At 44.5% G+C, this 1,244-nt stretch overlaps 1 protein-coding gene across 1 annotated transcript; it reads right to left on the bottom strand.

Moving 5' to 3' along the window:
- Positions 1–208: 208 nt before the first annotated feature.
- On the bottom strand, positions 209–996 carry SARC_16560 (hypothetical protein; the record flags this gene model as incomplete). Its single annotated transcript, XM_014289335.1, has 2 exons — positions 209–460; positions 862–996. The coding sequence occupies 2 exons, from the start codon at positions 994–996 to the stop codon at positions 209–211; spliced, it is 387 nt and encodes a 128-aa protein (XP_014144810.1).
- Positions 997–1,244: the final 248 nt, after the last annotated feature.

Raw genomic sequence — 1,244 nt, 5'->3', positions numbered from 1 at the left:
ATTGTGTGTTACGTCCGTGTGATATTCAGAGATTGGGATGATGGGTTGCTATTGTGTCATGGCCACATGGTATTTAATAATGCACAACTGTCTTGTCGGGGGAAGGGGTGACATCAGGTGCGTTCATAGTGTGAGTGTAGTCTGATGTTCGCAACTACGATGGTACGTACTTCTCCGCTCAGAGGCAACGCAAAAGACTTCTGCTTGATTATTTCTTACTTGCCCCTCCAGATAGGTGACGGCATGGCACGTTCATTGAACGGTATATAGAAAACACATTGAATCTACTTATAGATTTACTATGGCTATAAATAGAACTAACCGTTCCGGAAACCAAGTGCGCATTGTTGTTGACACCATTGACACTGTTGTACTCGTTGACATTGGCCATGCTCAGCGTTTCGTATGAATCGTAGTGTTCCTCCTGTTCTCGACGCGCTCGGATTTTCGCACGGAATACCTGAGAGTAGGTAGAGTAAACGGATATAAATAGATTGCCATAGAATTGAAATGTCATATTGATTGTAGTAGTCCTCTTGTTTTTGGCGGACTGGCATGTGTGTACGGAATGCGTGAGAGTAGATGGGTATATATCAATTGGTCAGCCAAGAGAGATATAGTGCGTGAAAGTAAATCCCTGAGGGTATGTGATAAACATAAACATATATATATATATATATATAATATCCAGACTGAATGCGTTACGCCGTGCATACACCAAGCTCAACCTGCTCGTACTTACCGAAGACATAATTCTATAAATAAATTCATCAAGCGAGGCTAAAAATACTTAGTCTAAAAATAGATTGCACCGATACATCGGGACAAGCGGGGGTGACCACAGTCACAGATAACACACACCTGCAACACAGCTTTGGCAATGGTCTGTTCACGCAGGAACTTCTCCGTGTTGTTCATAATGGCCGATAGTGCACCAGCCTTCACCTCTGAATCCTGAGCGTAGTGACACACCAACCGCAGACTCTCATTGCACATGTTACGCTGAGTGATGTCAAGCCATCTGCGGAAGTGTTGTAGGGTGAATATGGGTATGGGTATGGGTATGGGTATGGGTATGGGTATGGGTATGGGTATGGGTATGGGTATGGGTATGGGTATGGGTATGGGTATGGGTATGGGTATGGGTATGGGTATGGGTATGGGTATGGGTATGGGTATGGGTATGGGTATGGGTATGGGTATGGGTATGGGTATGGGTATGGGTATGGGTATGGGTATGGGTA

This window comes from Sphaeroforma arctica (genome assembly GCF_001186125.1).
Source record: "Sphaeroforma arctica JP610 unplaced genomic scaffold supercont1.8376, whole genome shotgun sequence".
In the NCBI taxonomy this organism is placed as follows: domain Eukaryota; class Ichthyosporea; order Ichthyophonida; genus Sphaeroforma; species Sphaeroforma arctica.
The sequence above is the reverse complement of the archived record's forward strand: the minus strand, read 5'-3'. Positions and strand labels throughout refer to the sequence as shown.